At 39.4% G+C, this 17,135-nt stretch overlaps 1 protein-coding gene across 7 annotated transcripts in view; it reads left to right on the forward strand.

Annotated features, from left to right (window-relative positions):
- pam (peptidylglycine alpha-amidating monooxygenase) overlaps window positions 1–17,135 on the forward strand; it is a 228,796-nt gene that overhangs the window by 178,947 nt on the left and 32,714 nt on the right. For 5 of the 7 annotated variants that reach the window (XM_043709988.1, XM_043710012.1, XM_043709995.1 and 2 more), the window contains 3 exons: window positions 3,692–4,003; window positions 11,464–11,593; window positions 16,672–16,788. In XM_043709988.1, the coding sequence (XP_043565923.1) occupies window positions 3,692–4,003; window positions 11,464–11,593; window positions 16,672–16,788 (559 nt within the window). The remainder of the gene's footprint in view (window positions 1–3,691; window positions 4,004–11,463; window positions 11,594–16,671; window positions 16,789–17,135) is intronic. The other 2 variants (XM_043710023.1, XM_043710018.1) reach the window with 1 other exon arrangement.

Genomic DNA, 17,135 nt, shown 5'->3' on the forward strand with positions numbered 1-17,135 from the left:
CTTGTCGGACCTGCCCAGCTCCTTTTCCACCTATCCACTCCCCCCTCTCCTCCCTGACCTATCACCTTCATCTCCTTCCCCCCTGACCTATTGTACTCTATGCCACTCTCTCCCCACCCCCACCCTCCTCTAGCTTATCTCTCCACGCTTCAGGCTCTCTGCCTTTATTCCTGATGAAGGGCTTTTGCCCGAAACGTCGATTTTGCCTGTCCTCGGATGCTGCCTGAATTGCTGTGCTCTTCCAGCACCACTGATCCTTAATATGAGAGGTCCCTTTTTTAAATATTTATTCATGGACATAGGCAACACTGACGAGGCCAGCATTTATTGTTCATCCCTAAATGCCCAGAGGGCACTTAAGAGTCAACCACATTGCTGTAGGTACTGGATTCAGCTAAATCGGTTAAGGGCAGCAGATTTTTTTCTTTAAAGGATATGAGTGAATCAAATGGGTTTTTCTGACAATTGACAATGAACTCAGTTATCATTAGATTTTTAATTTCAGATTTTTGTTGAATTTGAATCTCACCATCTACGATGGCAATATTCAAACCAGAGTCCTCTGAACATTATCTTTGTTTCTCAATTAATAGTCTAGCGATAATACTACTATGCTATTGGCTCCCTATTGCCAGCTGCAATGCAGGTCTGCTAGCTTTCTGACTCATTTCTAAATCAACTGAGTGCATTGCAGGTTACCTGGGTTGTAGGCTTCTGGTGTTGTGATCTTGCTGATGGAACTACTGGGCAAATCAAATCATCTTATGAGACCTGATTAGAATATTTTTGTTTTATTTGATTAGTTGGGTGGCTCAGCCCTTGAAACATACTCTCACAAGGTGCAGACTTTCTTTAATGAAAGAACAGAAGTTTATTACACTGAAGGATAAAGAACCAAACCAAGCTAAATAAGGCAATTATAATTACCTAAAAACGCACAACAAACCAGAGTGTCAACCTGTTTTCTGACACGATCCATCATAGGGTTTCCAGTCCAGAGAATGTACACTCCTATCTCAATTCCTTAAGTTTTTGCTTAACTGACTCCTTGTAGTTTGTCTGTTGTGAACTTGGAAACAGTTTTGTGAGTCCTTTCTAAATCTTCAGACATGAACTTTTCATCAACCTAAGAAACTGTTCTTTCGCTGTTCTAATAATATGCTGATTTGTAAGTAACTAGACCCTCTTATTTTGAAAATTTTTACGAAGAAAAATGCTTCTGCTGAGGAAATTTGTTCCCTGAACTACCCTAAGCTGCTGCTAGAAGAGAAACTAAACTAAACTAAACTTGTGCCAAACTAAACCTCTGTGTCATCTGCAGTGATTTTAATAGGACTCTAACCTCAATTCCTGCCTGGAATGAATGAATGAGTGAATGATTGATTTATTGTTACACAATATACAGAGAAAAGTTTTCATTTTGCATAATGATCTCGCACCATTTTTATAGTTTAAGAGCAAATTTAAACGATGTAGCTTAAAGAGAAGTCCATTAACACAGTTCTGAGCCAGCTCATACCATCGCCTTCACTGTTGGGCCAATTCACCTTCTCCGTTGCTCGGGCCAAAGCAGAGACTTTCGCCAAGGACAGTGGTACCCTTCCATCAGTGCTTTGTCACTGCCAGTGCCAGACCCAGCAAACGACCAAGTTGCCAATTCTTGGCCATCTGCTGTCATGTCAGTATTGCTCATGAATTAGAATTTGAAATGGTGGATACCAAATTAGTTGGTGAGTGTTTCCACACTTGTGTTCCTTCCCCAACCAGCCATGTTTAGAAGCTAAGAGCCAGATGTGGATATCTCCACAGACATTTATTTTTAAATCTTTATGGATTGGCCTCCACTGAATTTGATTTATCAGTTAACATCAGACAACTCTGTCCAGTGTCTGTTTTGTTGTTGCTTTTCGATATGTGAAGGTAATTATATTGATAACATTTCTTGAGAGTTGATTTTTTCATAAAAATACTGACTTATTTTGGATTAAGTTTTGTTTGGCATAGTTGCAATCTTGTGTACACCTTGCAACCTGTTCCTCTTTTCTTGGATTTGGGAAAATTGCCCCCTTCCAAATGCAGCAAAAGCCTGCTCGTTCCCATTCCAGCTTTGTTACTACAAAAGGCAACATCATCTTCCTCAGTGGCTCCCGTTCTGCCAGCATTTCCTTTCCTAACTGCTGGCTGCTGCTCCAGTCATAGCTTGCACCTCCTACTGCTGATATATTTTATAGTGAGCAAGCATAGGATTCATTGATAGAGCCTGCGATTGGATGAGCCGCTCCTCAGTAATTCTATTTATGGGTGACCTTTCTCTGGTAGCTCCAGTGCTGAATTTTCCTGGGCCTTGAGTGTACTTTGTGTTGGCAATTTCTATTGTTCTTGAATAGGGCTGTGCATGCACTGGAGGGCAGACTACATGACCCAGAATGCATCCTGGCTGCCCATGGTCACTTGGATCTTGCTCTTTGAAAATCATATCTTGAGTGTTGTGGTGCAGAGTGCCCAATATGTGTTTACAATCTCATTGAGAGGTAGGAACAGTGTTGCCTGTGCCTGGCCTCTTGAAGGCATGGGTTCTTCCCCTCTGCCTACAAATAGGGACGTGTGAGCAGCCATGCTTTTTTGGATTTAGCAAAAGCTAATTAGAGTAATTCCAGCCTTTGGGACTTGAATAATATGCATCAGGTAATTACCTTTTTTTATATAATCTGGTTGAAGCAATCAAAACTGATAACCTGTAAACCACAAGAGATTCAGAGCACTCCTGTCAGGTAAATATCCTAACACACTCAGGTATTGAAGTAAACACAAAACAGAACAGAAAGACATTAGAGTGAAGGGATATTGTAAACCTCCTCGAGATTTGTTTTTTTTTTAAAGTTTTCATGGTCACAAAACCAAGTAGCTTAAAAGAATTCAAGAAAACAGTTGTAGTGGTCAAAAGACAGAGCAGTTGAATAGCAACAAAAAAGTTAGTTTAGTTTATTGGAAAGATCAATTCAGATTTGTTAATTCACTCCCTAGACTCTATAAATCACACCTATGTTCCTTTGCAATAATTTGAGCCCAATACATTTGTTTCATATCAGAGGGTAATATTGAAATGCACCTTGCTGAGTAATGACAAGTTACTGTGCGACAAGGTTGCAGTAAGTTCTTATCTGAGAGTCATCATGCTACCTCACAGTTTCAGCCATGCTGGTGACTAGTTATTATATACAGATGTTAAGCATTTTAATATGGATTACAGTTGTGGACCTGTTGCATAGATTCCGAACACTATCGGAAATAGTCTCCTGCAGAAAGAAAACAAAAAAAGAAAGATTCAAGGAAGAGTATCTATATTGTGTTCCTGTTTGGTCAAATATTACTGCTAAAGTGAATCATATTAATATTCAAATGTTTCCTAGGAGGGTTTGCGTTAGTCATTAATCTTTCAATATGGATATTATTATGCATTCAGTGTCCAGTGGACTGTCACAGTCAAGCTAACTATTTCTAATCTCTTGTCAGAAGAGTTTGATAAATAATGTTATAAGTCTTTTAATAACATTTAAAATAATTGTCACTATCCTATTGCTGTTCTGCCTGTTCTATTATCTTTAGCAGCTTATTAACCTTTTCACATCCTGTTTTCTCACTGCTCTGCTTTATTTTTTTCCACTTCTGTTTCCTTGCAATCCCTATGCAGGTAATTTTTATGCACTAATTTCCAAGCTCCTGGGAGAACGAGAAGACGTGGTTCACGTACATAAGTACAATCCTACACACAAGGCAGAATCAGACCTTGTTGCTGCAATTGCTAATGTGGTGCAAAAAAAGGACCTGACTTCTGGTCCGAAGGAGTTTTTGAGTCTTGATGAAAGATCTGACCCCGTCCTAATAAGAGACAGAGTTCACAAATTCCACAGGATAGAATCCACTGTAAGGCCTGCTGGCAATAAATTATCAACTCTGCAGCCCAGATCTGGGTTGAACAGCAGAGAAATTGAAAACCGTGGAGGTGGGTCAGGCTCTGTATGAAACCATGTCATGTTTTTGCTCTCGTCAAAATCTGAAGGGATTATTCGCTTATTTAGAAAATTAACTGATAATTTTTACTACCAATATTGAGTATTAAAGAATTAATTGAGAGTATTAAATGCAAATTTATAAATTTGGAGTCAAGTATTACATTGCTTATGCAATACCAATGCTTAACAAAAGTTCGTAATAAATGTGGAATTTGCAAAAGATGTTTTGGAATTTTAATTATTTTTGTGGCAACTTACCAATTTTCTAAAATATTTGCTTTAGACTATCTTATTTGATATGTGCTGCTTTAAAAGTTTTTTGAAAAATTTATTCATGCACAGATCCATGTAAGTCTCTAATAAAGTTATTGACTTTGCATTAATATATAAACCTTGCATCTTATTCCCTTCAGGTTTATATGAAAATTAGTGTGATGGTTTCAAAGCTTGTGATGTGTTGGGTCCTGTGTATTGAATGTGTTCAGTGTTGCCTTCTAATAAGCTACTGGCTTTTACAGTCATTTTTAAAATGACTAATATGTGCGCATAACAATGAACCTGTGAACAATGTTCCGTGTTTATGCTCTTTTCTTCCATGGCATTGTTCAACTTATTGTGATTCTACCAAGAAGCTTCACTTATTTGTCAAATTGACATTATATGACATAGTCAAATTTATATCCTATAAATGTCAGATTCTATTTAAAGATTATATAACCTTCAATCAAAATCTTATTTTTCAGCTACCACTACTATTTAAATCTCAGCAAAGCTGGTATTTTATGTGGAAAACATTCCAGATTAATCAAAGCCTAACCTGCTGCAATTTATTTTTTAAACATCGTGTTCCAAATTGCTGTATTGCCATCGTCATTTTAATTGTGCATAGGAGAGATGGACGCTAATGAGTTTGTAAAAAGGATCATTGAAATTATATGGTGACTGTGTGATATTTAGATCTTATATTAATTCTGATTGAGCCACCTATTGGAATTAGCAAGTGGAAGTGAATTGCTGCTTCAAGAAAAACTGTAGAATGAACCCCTTGGAATGCTGCAAATAATGCAAGTCAACTCCAATTCATTGGCTATAGATACGCACCTAGAATTATAATAGCTGGAATTAACTGCTTACAGACAGAACCAAGAAGCATAAAATAAAAAGGCATTGAAAATTATCTTTAAAGATTTGAATAGAATTTTTGACAACAGTTAAATTACAGTCCTATCCTAAATCGGACTTTTTCACAATTAATACAGACTTAATTCATTATGGTGACTTTGTATGGTGTTTAGCTCTGTTATGAAATGATTTAGTAAATGAAATAGTGAATATTCTCAGGTCAAAATTTTGCCTTATTGCTATTATAATTTAATTTGTATTAATACTACTGTTTAGGATAAAACCACAGCCAGCTAATGTCTTAATGGGATATTTGATTAATGTGCCGAAAATAGGTTTAAATTTTAATTATATAAAATGAAGCTGGCAGATCACAGGAGACAACAATGTAAAATCTGCATTGATTCCAGCTTAAAATTATTTAGAATTATGTAAAATCTGCATTGATTCCAGCTTAAATTATCAGATTGACAGATGAGAGTTTCTCTTCCAGTTATTGTAAGTCAAAGATTATAGTCTCAATTGAAATTGAAAGCCATTTCCCATGATCCTTCTGATTCAAGGATGGACTAGCTATTAGGCTTAGCACTGAATATTCCAGATCTGTGTTAGCCATCATTTTCACTGTCCCACTTCTTTGGGCTTGTTTCTCTGGTCATCAAGCTTGGAAAATACATTGATCACATTGAAAATGGAAGTGAAGGGCAATGAAAACATCTTTCTAAGGATTTTCAAAGTTCTTTGTCTGCATTTCTGGAGCTTCCCAATACCTTCATGCTTCATATTCAGCAAGTCTGGATTTTATGGCAATTAAGATATATGCATTACAATATGGCCAGCATATTAAAGTTAGTGGATTCTAGTACTTTGAAATGGTGTAAGAGGCCATTGATGGGAAAGGAGCCACGAGCATGGGTCATCTATAAGCCTTTGAAGAGTTGCTGCATTGTATGACATGTATAAATAGGGAAATAATGGAGCCATATAAGAAGGTCACTATAATTGAGAAGGATGAACTACTTATGGTTAATGAGGTTGTCAAGGAGAAAGTCCAATCAAAAATTAAGGCATACAGAGTGACGAAAACTAGTAGTAGGTCAGAGGATTGAGAATTTTTTAACAACCAGCAATGGCTGACTGAAAAGTTAATAAATGAGAACTTTTATTATGAACATAAATTGGCAAGAAATATAAAAACAAACAGCAAGAGCTTCTGCAAGTATATATTAAAAAAGAAATGTGACTAAAGTGTGCGTGGGAGCCTTGGAGGATGCAACTGGTAAATTGATAATGAACATGGAAAACGTAGGTGATCTTTTTATAAAAAAAAAAAAAAATTTTTCATTAGTCTTCATGGGCATGGTGCTGTACGTAACCCAAAGATATCATGCATAACAAAGTGGACCTACAGATTTTATTTTTTTTTTTGAAACAATAAATACCAAAAAGAACTGCAGGTACTGGAAATCAGAAAGAAGAACAAAAATTGCTGGAAAAACTCAGGCCTGGCAGTGTCTTTGCAAAGAACTCTAGAGTTAACGTTTCAGGTCACGTGACTGTCCTTCAGAACAGATGGTAGCTAGGAAAAGATTCTTCTTTATGCAGAAGATGAGGTTGGAAGAGGAGTAAATGATGGATCGAGATGGAGCCCAGAGCAAGAGAAAAACAATTGTTCAGACAAGGGACTGGGTAAAGGTCAGTCTGAGGAAATAAGTAGTTGCTAATGGGGACGATGATAGCTGACAATGGGTTGTGTGTGGTAGCAGCCCATGTGATGGCTTGGTGTATAGAGGTTGAGGTAAGGACATGGGAGAGATGGTAATGTTCTGGGTTCACATCCAGCCACGGCAGATGGTAAAATTTGAATTCAATAATAACCTGGAAATAACAGAGTCATAGAGATGTACATCATGAAAACCCGACCCTTTGGTCCAACCCGACAATGCCGACTAGATATCCCAACCCAATCAAGACCCACCTGCCAGTACCTGGCCCATATCCCTCCAAACCCTTCCTATTCATATACCCATCCAACTGCCTTTTAAATGTTGCAATTGTACCAGCCTCCACCAGTTCCTCTGGCAGCTCATTCTATACACGTATCACCCTCTGTGCGAAAATGTTGCCCCGTAGGTCTCTTTTATATCTTTCCCCTCTCACCCTAAACCTATGCCCTCTAGTTCGGGACACGCCGCCCCCAGAGAAAAGACTTTGTCTATTTATCCTATCCATGCCCCTCACGATTTTGTAAACCTCTATACGGTCACCCCTCAACCTCTGCTGCAGGGAAAACAACCCCAGCCTGTTCAGCCTCTCCATATAGTTCAAATCCTCCAACTCTGGCAACATGCTTGTAAATCTTTTCTGAACACTTTAAAGTTTCACAACATCTTTCCGATAGGAAGGAGAACCAGAATTGCACACAGTATTCCAACAGTGGCCTAACCAATGTCCTGTACAGCCACAACATGACCTCCCAACTCCTGTACTCAATACTCTGACCAATAAAAGAAAGCATACCAAACGCCACCTTCAATATTCTATCTGCCTGCGACTCCACTTTCAAGGACCTATGAACCTGCACTCCAAGGTCTCTTTGTTCAACAACACTCCCTAGGACCTTATCATTAAGTGTATAAGTCCTGCCAAGATTTGCTTTCCCAAAAACAGCACCTCACATTTATCTGAATTAAACTCCATCTGTCACTTCTCAGCCCATTGGCCCATCTGGTCAAGATCCTGTTGTAACCATCTTCGCTGTCCACTACACCTCCAATTTTGAGTTTAATCATAACCATGTCAATTGTCTGAAAAACTATCTGGTTCACAAATGTCCATTTGGACAAGAAGTTCCCATGCCTACCTGTATGGCCTACATGTGACTCCAGACCCCACAGCAATGTGATTCACTTTTAATTGCCCTCTTGGTAATGAGCATTGCTGGCAAATGGCTTTAGAATAATTTAGGATATCTGGTCAGCATGGACGAGTTGGACCAAAGGGTTTCTTTCCATGCTGTACAATTCTATGACTCTATATCAGATAAGGAATATGCTAATGGTAGGAAGGATCTTGTCCCTCGTAACAGCAATTAACTATTTGACACACTGAAGGCAGACACATTGCCAGAACCTGAGGTCCAGTGCACAAGGGTTTTAAAGGAAATAGCTACAGAGGTAGTGGCAGCTTTGGTACGAACATTCCTGTACTCAGTGGATTCCAGGAGGGATTGGAATTCCAGCAGATTGGAAAACCACTAATATGATAATATTCGAGAAGGAAGGGAGATAGAAACAAGAAATGTTAGAATAACATTTGTCATTGGGAAAAATGATGGAGTCCATTATTGAGGAAGTAAAAGGACATTTAGAAAAGTTTAATGGACCCAAACATGAAAGAGAAATCAGCTTTGACAAATTTGCTATATTCTTTGAGGATATAACCAGCAGAATAAAGGGAATCTGAGTCGGTGGATGTAGTTTATTTAAATTTTAAGAAGGTATTTGATAAGGTGCAACATAAAATGTTGTTTACCAAAGATGGCTCATTGCATTGGACTAATATATTAGCATAGATTATCAGTTGTTTAACTGTTGGAATTAGTCAGTCTTTTGCAGGTTGGAAAGACATAACTGTTGGATAAGTTATAAAGATCGGGCAGAGTGTATCAATTATTTACTAGCTATGTTAATGACTTGGAGAAGTGTGTGATATATCCAAATTTGTTGTTGATACAAAACTGGATGGGATGGCATATTATGATGAGGATGTAAGGAATTTATAACTGATATAGTCAGGTTGAGTGAGTGGGCGAAAATTGGTAAAAGGAGTTAACCTCGGTAAGAAGTTGAGCACTTTTCATGGAATCAAAAAGCAGACTATTATTTAAATGGGGTACCACTCCAAAAATTGTGGCACAAGGGGATCTGGGTGTTCTTGTGAATGAAACACACAGTTAACATATAAGTGCAGCAAATAATTAGTAAAGCAGATGCAGTCTTAGAATAAGAACAGAAAATGCTGCAGAAACTGTGTCAGGCAGCATTGGTGGAGACAGAAGCAGAGTTAACATTTTTAAGCCCAATGTGACTTCTTTCAGAACTGCCAATGGAATTTTGGTCTTTATTGCTCGAAGGTTGAAATTAAAAAATCGGGATGCCCTCTACAAAATGTTGATGAGGCTGCACTTGGAGTACTGTGTAAAGTCTTCGTCCCTATATTTAAGAAAGGATATACTGGCATTGAATGTTTTTCAAAAGAGATTCAGTAGGCTGATTCCTAAGATGAAGGATTTGAATTATCAAGACCAGCTAAACAGGATACGGCTTAGATTAGATTTTCAAAGAACGAGGGATGATCTTATTGAATCATACACGGTTCTGACTGAGCATTACAGGATAGATGTTGATGAAATGTTCCCATCAGTGAGCGAATTTTGAACTAGGGGATGCAGTTATAGAATAAGAGGACACTCACTTAAAACTGAGATGCAACGGGATTTATTCTGAGGCTGATAATGCATGGAATTCTCTACCCTAGTGTGTTGTGGAGGCTAAATCACGAAGTATTTCAAAAGGAGATGGATACATTCTCGAAATATCAAAGACTTGAGGGCTATATGGAGCTGGCACTAAAGAAAAATTGAGACTGTTTCTGCTGCAGTGGTACTGAACAAGCTCCTTTTGTGTTGAGCAGAGTGCTTAGCTTGGATAATGTGTAATGCAATGCTTTATTGATTAGTTGGTCCTGAAGGAACATGCTGGGTAACTTCATATTCGATGTAAATAACAGGGGACAGGTTAACAAGCTGAAGCCTTCTATTAACCTCTGTCAGAATAATTTTGTAGTTCAAATACAGAATACTGCCATAGATATAAAGCAAATGTGAGGCACATCTAAAACAAAGGCCTTATTGGACTGAATATGTCCAAGTTCTTTCCTCAATCATTCTCGATAGCATTTTCTTAACATGAAAACCTGATGCAGTGTACTTTGTAATAATGGCAATGAGTTTTCTTTTTGATGGGTAGATGGCAAGTTATAAAACATGGTTTTAGTAATTCTCTGAAAATATCAAGGGATAAAAAATTATATCTAAAACAGAATTCTATAGAATAATTTGCTAATCTTCGCTGTTGTCTGTTACATACTGTGTAGGTATTGTGTCTATTTACTCTGGTTCACGTGTGATAAATAGTGAGTAGTAGCTCTATTTTGTTGCTGCTCTTCAGGAGCTCTACTAAAAGGTTATGTGACAAATAGGAACTGATAATCCTCCTAAGGTCATGGTTTGGGAGTGCTGGTGTTGGACTAAGGTGTACAAAGTTAAAAATCACGCAACACCAGGTTATAGTCCCAACAGGTTTAATTCTGCTCCGCCATTTGATCATAGTCAGAGACAGAAAAACTGCAGGTGCTGGAATCCAAAGTAGATAGGCAGGATGCTGGCAGAACACAGCAAGCCAGACACAACCACCTGATGAAGGAGCAGCGCTGTGAAAGCTAGTGCTTCCAATTAAACCTGTTGGACTATAACCTGGTGTTGTGATTTTTAAACTTTATTCTCCTATGGTAGTAGTATGGGGCATACCCAGTGTGTGTGTTGGGGTGTAAATATCTAGGGCAAATCATTTGGTGTAAATTCTGGTGGAGTTTACAGGGTCTTTTTCTGTTACAGTGTGCTATCAGATGTGAATTGTGGGTGCCTGCTACTCCAACATGTTGTAAAACTAATTCTGGCATCTCCTCTCCTGTCAAAGACATGGTCTTTGCCAAATTTTTTGCAGACTTCCTTGATTTTTCAGCTGTCTGACAGCCACCCCTAGTGGTACAGACAGCAAACCAATTTAAAATTAAGGAAGCTTCTTTTAACCTTGCATGTGCTGGAGATATGCAATGATAGATGTTGTCCCTGCAGTTTTCTGCAGTTGTTGCTGCATTGACTGTGAAAAGTCATAAACATAAAGTTAACTTCAAAGAACGTAATGATATACATTTTAGACTTTGAAGTATTTTTTGATTTAACATCGTGTTAGCTGCCAAGGATTACGGAAAATCAATAAGTTCAGTAATCTCTACCAGTTAGTATGTTGAGTATTGAATTGCTGAAAGAGCTCCCAAAGTAAAAGATTACTGATGACTGCATTGCAGAAATTCACCATGTTCTCAATATTTTTAAAATGTAATGCCTGTTTTTCCTATGTGCTCATGGAATGCGCGCAATTGTATCTGGAAACCTAAAATAGTTACAAAAACATAGATTTGGTTTTAAAACAAATAAAGCTACTAATGTTTATTGATAATGGATATTTTTCTTTCCAATTTGTAGTCTCTCACTTGGAAGAAGCAATTGACTGGCCTGGAGAAAAACTAGAGCTGGGTCAAGTTTCTGGAGTTGCTCTGGATTCCAAAACTAACCTAGTCATTTTTCACAGAGGAAACCATGTTTGGGATGAGAAGTAAGTTGAATGTGAACAATTGATTTGTACGTGAATATTTTGATGGGCAGACAATTCTCTTGCCTGCTGGTAGTGATTTGACTGTTGGAAATGTAAATACATATGTATTCTTCAGAGTGGTTGCAAGTTAAATACAAACTTCTTGTTTCACAGAATCATCAAGGGCATAGAGGGTAAAAGACATAGATGATGTTCAGGTTCTAAAATTGTTTAACTCAATATTGAGTCCTGAAAGATGCAGGGTCCCCAAGCTGAAAATGAGATGCTATTCTTTCAGTTTGTGCTGCACCATGCTGGATCACTGCAGTAAGCACAAGACAGAAATATTGGCGTGGGGACACTACGTCCAAGTCAGCTTCCAAAGGATCATAAGTTGCCATTTCTGCCACCTCAGTGGGATTCCACCACCAGCTAAACAATGGGAAATAGTATTTAACTAACTTGCAGATTTTTGAAGGGTGGGGGGGGGGAGTTCAGCATGAAGAGGTCAATCTGAGACTGGTACAATTGAGAATAGAGGTGAGTCAAACAGGGCAGGCAGACAAGGTAGGACTAATAAATTAAGCTCTGTTTATTTCAATGCAAGGGGTCTAACAGGGAAGGCAGATGAACTCGGGGCTTGGTTAGGAACATGGGACTGGGATATCATTAGCAATTACCGAAACATGGCTCAGGGATGGGCAGGACTGGCAGCTTAATGTTCCAGAATACGAATGCTACAGGAAGGATAGGAAGGGAGGCAAGAGAGGAAGGGGAGTGGACTTTTTGATAAAGGATAGCATTACAGCTGTGCTGAGGGAGGACATTCCCAGAAATACATCCAGGTAAGTTATTTGGGTGGAACTGAGAAATAAGAAAGGGATTGTATTGGGATTGTATTATAGACTCCCTAATAGTCAGAGGGAAATTAAGAAACAAACTTGTAAGGAGATCTCAGCTATCTGTAAGAATAACAGGGTGGTTATGGTAGGGGATTTTAACTTTCAAAACATAGACTGGGACTGCCATAGTGTTAAGGGTTTAGATGGTGAGTAATTTGTTAAGTGTGTACAAGACAATTTTCTGATTCAGTATGTGGATGTACCTACTGGAGAAGGTGCAAAACTTGACCTACTCTTGGGAAATAAGGCAGGGCAACTGACTGAGGTGTTAGTGGGGGAGCACTTTGGGGTCAGTGACCATAATTCTATTAGATTTAAAATAATGATGGATGAGGACAGACCAGATCTAAAAGTTGAAGTTCTCATTGGAAAAAGGCCAACTTTGGCAGTATTAGGCAAGAACTTTCAAAAGCTGATTGGAGACAGATGTTCGCAGGTAAAGGGACGGTTGGAAAATGGGAAGCCTTCAGAAATGAGATAACGAGACTCCAGGGAAAGTACATTCCTGTTCGGGTGAAAGGAAAGGCTGGTAGGTACAGGGAATGCTGGATGACTAAAGAAATTGAGGGTTTGGTTAAGAAAAAGAAGGAAACATATGTAAGGTACAGAGAGGATAGATGGAATGAATTCTTAGAGTATAAAGGTAGGAGGAGTATACTTAAGAGGGCAATGAAGAGGGCAAAAAGGGGACAAAGCTTTGGCAAATAGAATTAAGGAGAATCCAAAGAGTTTTTACAAATACATAAAGGACGAAAGGGTAACTAGGGAGAGACTAGGCCCCCCAACGATCAGCAAGGTGGCCTTTGTGTAGAGCTGCAGATAATGGGGAGATACTAAATGAGTATTTTGCGTCAGTATTTACTGTGGAAAAGGTTATGGAAGATATAGATTAGATTAGATTACTTACAGTGTGGAAACAGGCCCTTCGGCCCAACAAGTCCACACCGCCCCGCCGAAGCGCAACCCACCCATACCCCTACATTTACCCCTTACCTAATACTACGGGCAATTTAGCATGGCCAATTCACCTGACCTGCACATCTTTGGACTGTGGGAGGAAACCGGAGCACCCGGAGGAAACCCACGCAGACACGGGGAGAACGTGCAAACTCCACACAGTCAGTCGTCCGAGGCGGGAACTGAACCCAGGTCTCTGGCGCTGTGAGGCAGCAGTGCTAACCACTGTGCCACCGTGCCGCCCACTGTAGGGAAATAGATGGTGACATCTTGCAAAATGTCCATATTCTAGAGGAGGAAGTACTGGATGTCTTGAAACAAGTAAAGGTGAATAAATCTCAAGGACCTGATCAGGTGTACCCTAGAACTTTGTGGGGAGCTAGAGAAGTGATTGATGGGCCTCTTGCTGAGATATTTGTATTATCGATAGTTACGGGTGAGGTGCAAAAAGACTGGAGGTTGGCTAACATGGTGCCAATGTTTAAGAAAGGTGTACAGGACAAGTCAGGGAACTACAGACCAATGAGTCTTGCGTTGGTGGTGGGCAAGTTGTTGGATGGGAATCCTGAGGGACAGAATGTACATTTATTTGGAAAGGCAAGGACTGATTAGGGATAGTCAACATGGCTTTGTCGTGGGAAATCATGTTTCACAAACTTGATTGAGTTTTTTGAAGAACTAACAAAGAGGATTGATGAGCCCAGAGCTGTAGATGTGATCTATATGGACTTCAGTAAGACATTCAACAAGGTTGCCTATGGGAGACTGATTAGCAAGGTTACATCTCATGGAATACAGGGAGAACTAGCCATTTGGATACAGAATTGGCTCAAAGGTAGAAGACTGAGGGTGGTGGTGGAGGGTTGTTTTTCAGACTGGAGTCCTGTGACCAGTGGAGTGCCACAAGAATCAGTGCTGGGTCCTCTACTTTTTGTCATTTACATAAATGATTTGGATGCGAGCATAAGAAGTACACCAACATTGGAGGTGTAGTGGACAGCGAAGAGGATTACCTCAGATTACAACAGGATCTGGACCAGATGGGCCAATGGGCTGAGAAGTGGCAGCTGGAGTTTAATTCCGATAAATGCGAGGTGCTGCATTTTGGGAAAGCAGATCTTAGCAGGACTTATACACTTAATGGTAAGGTCTGAGGGAGTGTTGCTGAACAAAGAGACCTTGGAGTGCAGGTTCATAGCTCCTTGAAAGTGGAGTTGCAGGTAGATAGGATAGTGAAGGCGGCATTTGGTATGCTTTCCTTTATTGGTCAGAGAATTGAGTACAGGAGTTGGGAGGTCATGTCCTGTACAGCCGCAACATTGGTTAGGCTACTATTGCAATATTGTGTGCAATTCTGGTCTCCTTCCTATCGGAAAGATGTTGTGAAACTTGAAAGGGTTTTGAAAAGATTTTACAAGGATGTTGCCAGGGTTGAAGGATTTGAGCTTTAAGGAGAGGCTGAACAGGTTGGGGCTGTTTTCCCTGCAGTGTCGGAGGCTGAGGGGTGACCTTCTAGAGGTTTACAAAATTGAGGGACAAGGATAGGGTAAATAGCCAAAGTCTTTTCCCTGGGGTCAGGGAGTCCAGAACTAGAGGGCATAGGTTTAGGGTGAGAGAGGAAAGATATAAAAGAGACCTACGGGGCAATGTTTTCACACACAGGTTCGTATGTGTATGGAATGAGCTGCCAGAGAAAGTTGTGGAGGCTGGTACAATTGCAACATTTAAGAGGCATTTGGATGGGTATATGAATAGGAAGGGTTTGGAGGGATATGGGCCGGATGCTGGCAGGTGGGACTAGGTTGGGTTGTGATATCTGGTTGGACTGAAGAGTCTGTTTCCATGCTGTACATCTCTGTGACTCTAACTCTTGAAAGCTTTGTAAAATGTGTGACAGTGTTGAACTTCATAATGATCTAGCCAAGTTGATGAAGTAGACAGGTGGCAGGTAAGTTCAGTGCAGAAAAGTGTGAGGTGACACATTTTGATTAGACGAACACAGACAAAGAAGAAGAGGTATAATTCTAAAATGGGTGCACGTCAAGGAACAATTGGTCCAAGAAACTGGGTGTATATGTGCATAGATCATTGAAAGTGGCAGGACAGATGGATAGAGCATTTAATTAAGCATACAGTATCCTGGGCTTTGTCAATAAGGGCTTAGCCTTCAAGAGTAAGGTCTTGAACTTGTATACGACACTTGTTCAACCTCCATTCTGGATGACATGTTAAAAGAATAATGTGAATGCGTGAGAGAGCGTAGAAAAAGTTTACAAGAATGGTTCAGGGGATGTGAAAGGTCAGTTACAAGGATAGATGGGCGAAGTTAGGATTGTTGTCCTTGTGGAGAGGGAGGGCTAAGAGGAGATCTGATAAGTTTTCAAAACCATATTTGTGGGGGGGGGGTGCTGACTTGATGCACTGGGAGAAACAGTTTCTGCTTGTAAAAGGATCAAGAGTGAGAGAGCACAGACTTAAACAATTGCAATAGAAGCAAATCGAAGGTGTGAAAAGTCTTTTGAATGTGACAAGTTATTTGGGTCTGGAATACACATGCATGGAAGTGTGGTGGAGGTAGCTTCAATTGAAGCATTCAAGAGGACATTGTTTTGTATTAAAATAATCATCTAATGTGCAAGGATTTATGGGCAAGGCAGATAAATGGCTGTAACTTATAATGCTCTTTTTCAGAGCCAGTGTGGACATGAATGGCCAGATGGATGCCTCCTCTGTCGCACCATTTCTGAAAAACCGATTTTCTGATTATTTATTTTATTGTTAGGGGTATTTGCTGCATGCAAATTGGCTGCTGTGCCTCCAACATGAAGACTGTGAATATGTGTTGAGTGTAATTCACTGGGATGGCCTGGCAATGTGAAAGGCACATGGCAATGGGCCTTAAGCCCTAAGATACAGGAGAAGAATTAAAACTACACCCTTCCCTAAATATTATGCTCCAGAAAAATGCTTTATTTTCTTTGATAAATGTAAGATAACTTACAAAATCAAGCTCAGTCAAATTATTGTTACATTACTGTATCATCAAACTATCTATGATTACTTCAACCTGAGCAACGCTACTCGTGTCACTAAGTTAGAATGTTGGCTGAGGACCCTTAAGCTGTTTGGTAACGTGATCGCATTGTACACTTAAACTGCTTGGTAGCTACTAAGTATGGTCAAACGTAAATGCTACATTTTACTGCCAGTAATAATTTATTCATGTTTTCCACCACTTAGTTCTTTTGACCACAAGCATATCTATCAGGCTCAAGGTATTGGACCAATTCAGTACAACACAATTCTCATGTTGGATCCAGTCACTGTGAAAGTGTTAAATGCTGTGGGAGCAAATGTGTAAGTACAGAGGATTTTCTCATATTCTTCTTTGTTTCATTTGCAGTGTTTGTCTGTTATAAAACCACAGTTGCTAGTCCACAATATTCGTCATTATAATCAGCTGAACAGATTTAGAGATGTTGAAACTGCTTCCCAAATGCTACAGGTTAAAGTTTGTAACATCTTGCCTTCTAAACATGCTTTTTTCAAAGTCTTAAATTGCCTTGATATTGTAATTAGACTGTCTGCTGTAATGTGTTCATTGTTTGGAATACTGAAACATATTTCCAAATAGATAACTATGCTAATCATTTCCTGAAAGGCAAGAAGCCAGTGCCAATGACTCTTATTTCTCAACAATTTTA

The sequence above is a fragment of the Chiloscyllium plagiosum genome, chromosome 2 (assembly GCF_004010195.1).
Source record: "Chiloscyllium plagiosum isolate BGI_BamShark_2017 chromosome 2, ASM401019v2, whole genome shotgun sequence".
In the NCBI taxonomy this organism is placed as follows: domain Eukaryota; kingdom Metazoa; phylum Chordata; class Chondrichthyes; order Orectolobiformes; family Hemiscylliidae; genus Chiloscyllium; species Chiloscyllium plagiosum.